Below are 2,728 nucleotides of genomic sequence, written 5' to 3' on the forward strand. Positions count from 1 at the left end.
CTCCCCACCTTCTTATTCCTCACACAGAGCAGGTGCATATTGCCATTAGCTGCATTGCATCTGCAAAGGCCCCTGGGGCCTTTCCTGACCACAGCAAGGCATAGGCAGGCTCATAATATATTAATAATCAAGAGGTTTTTATTTATAAGGCAACCTGCTCCCTTCTATGGACCTGGAGTCACTGTGCAATAAGTCATAATAAATCTAATGAAACAGTATAGGTAAGTAACCAGCTTTAATCCTAGCTGTTATTATTAGGTAGATTAGTGAATAGAAAATTAGATTTTTGTTAGAATTTTGTTTTCTCTTCATTGCTGAAGTTTTGCATGATTCTGGAAGCTGTAAATTTTTTGGGGAATCTGTGAAGGGGCAGGAGACATAACCATGGGTCAGAGAGATGAAAGTGCCTCGAGCACTGGAGGGACAAGAGCAGAGGTGTTTGTCCTTCAGATTGGGACCTACTGATTGGGGCCAGGGAGAGCAGCACTGGTCCTGGCACAGCCCCTCACCCCTCTCCAAACCAGCAGCACTTGGAGTCATTCTGGGAAATGACTTAGAAATCTGGCCTTTGCCCTGCACAGCACAGGTTGACTTTCAGGTGCCACTGCAGTACATGCTGGCTGAGTCCTGGGCAGGGATTTGGTTTTGCTCGTGGTAAACATCTTCACTTGTGGTATAACATCATTTCAAGCCAACTATGACATAGGCTTGGGTGGTGTCATCATGGACACCCATCACTCCCCTCTCTGCTGTGCCACAGAGCGAGAAGCAGGGGGGCTGGGCTGGGTGATCAATCCATCAGTGACAAGCAGCAAACCAGAGCTGCTGTTGCCAGCTGATGTCCTGCTCTCCCTACTGCACCTCCCACCAGCAGAAGCTCATCAAGAAGCTGCAGATTGAGAAAGCCTTTCTGGAGGAAATTCAGAGCTTTCAGGAGACAATGAAGGGATTTCCGGAGGAGATCAAGGGCTTTCAAAAAAAAAAAAATCAGAGATTTCAAGATGGCCATCCAAGCTTTCTGGGAAGAGCAAAAGCCCATCTAGGAGGAAGAAGCTGCCTTTTAGTAGGAAGAAAAGGCTATTCAGGAAGAAGCAGGGGCCTTCTGGAGGGTATAATGTGATTTCTGGAAGGACTATAATGCTTTCTGGAAAAAAGGATGAGGATTTCTGGAAAGACCAGCTCCTCTGGGAGAAAGACAGCATCCTTCTGGATGAGGACAGAGTCCTGTGGGCAGAAGAAGAAGCTCTGTGGGCAGATGAAACAGCTCTCTGGAAGAGGAGAAAGCTCTCTGGGAAGATGAGGAGGCCCTCCAGGAAGATGAAAAAACCTCAAGGAGTATGAAATGTTGATCAATGAGGAGGCCTTTGGCCCTGAGAGAGAGGATATCTCCAGAAAGCCAAAGCTCTGTTAGAATTAAATCTGGCCAGGGTCATCAAGGGCAACAAGAAAAGCTTCTATAGGTACATCAGTGATAAAAGGAAGACTAGGGCCCTCTCTGGAAGGAAACAGACCTGGTTACCTGGGACATGGAGAAGGCTGAGGTACTCAATGACTTTTTTGCCTCAGTCTTCAGTGGCAAGTGCTTCAGCCACACAGCCCAAGTCACAGAAGGCAAAGGCAGGGACTGGGAGAATGAAGAACTGCCCACTGTAGGAGAAGATCAGGTTTGAGACCATCTAAGGAACCTGAAGATGCACAAGTCAATGGGACCTGATGAGATGCATCCACGGACCCTGAGGGAACCAGTGGATGAAGTGGCTAAGCCACTATCCACCATATTTGAGAAGTTGTGGCACTCCAGTGGAGTTTCCACTGACTGGAAAAGGGGAAACATAAGCCCCATTTTCAAAAAGGGAAAAAAGGAAGACTGAGGAACTACAGGCCAGTCAGTCTCACCTTTGTGCCTGGCAAGATCATGGAGCGGATCCTCCTGGAAACTATGCTAGGGCACGTGGAAAATAAGGAGGTGAATGGTGACAGCCAACATGGAGATTTAAGGGCTGGAGCACCTTCTTTATGAAGACAGGCTGAGAGGGTTGGGGTTGTTCAGCCTAGAGAAGAGGAAGGCTCCAGGGAGACCTTATAGTGGCCTTTCAGTACTTAAAGGGGGCTACAGGAAAGATGAGGAGGGACTCTTTATCAGGGAGTGTAGTGATAGGATGAGGGGTAAAGGTTTTAAACTGAAAGAGGGTAGATTTTAGTTAGATATAAGAAGAAATTCTTTGCTGTGAGAGGGGTGAGACACTGGCACAGGTTGCCCAGAGAAGTTGTGGATTCCCCCTCCCTGACAGTGTTCAAGGCCAGGTTGGACGGGGCTTTGAGCAACCTGGTCTAGTGGAAGGTGTCCCTGCCCATGGCAGGGGGGTTGGAACTAGATGATCTTTAAGGTCCCTTCCAAACCAAACCATTCTATGATTCTGTGATTCTATGATCCCCCGTATCTGAGAGTCACAGTTAACACTCCTGAGTCTTAATGAGGCAACTCACGCTGTTCCACCAGGTTTTGGGCTTTGACTTCCCATTTAACTTCCCACTGGTCTTGAGAGTGTGATGGATGAGCCCCCTGCATCTGCTGTCTGGCTGAAAGCAGCTTTGGCATCAGTCTTGCTGACATAGGCAGAGGACAGAGGAAGAAGTGGGAGGAATTAGAGAAGTCAGCAGCATGTGGGAAAAGATGAAATCTGGAGTGAAAGCTGACAGCAAGTCCCTCAGAAAGGGGAAAATAAAT

The 2,728-nt window shown here is 47.8% G+C and overlaps 1 protein-coding gene across 1 annotated transcript; it reads left to right on the forward strand.

The window, feature by feature from the left end:
- Nucleotides 1-838: 838 nt before the first annotated feature.
- CCDC70 (coiled-coil domain containing 70) lies at nt 839-1,349 on the forward strand. The gene is given in 4 exon segments (XM_074816729.1): nt 839-973; nt 975-1,148; nt 1,150-1,264; nt 1,267-1,349. Coding segments are annotated over 4 exon segments (507 nt in total).
- The last annotated feature ends 1,379 nt before the right edge of the window (nt 1,350-2,728 follow it).

The sequence above is a fragment of the Strix aluco genome, chromosome 2 (genome assembly GCF_031877795.1).
Source record: "Strix aluco isolate bStrAlu1 chromosome 2, bStrAlu1.hap1, whole genome shotgun sequence".
Lineage (NCBI taxonomy): Eukaryota > Metazoa > Chordata > Aves > Strigiformes > Strigidae > Strix > Strix aluco.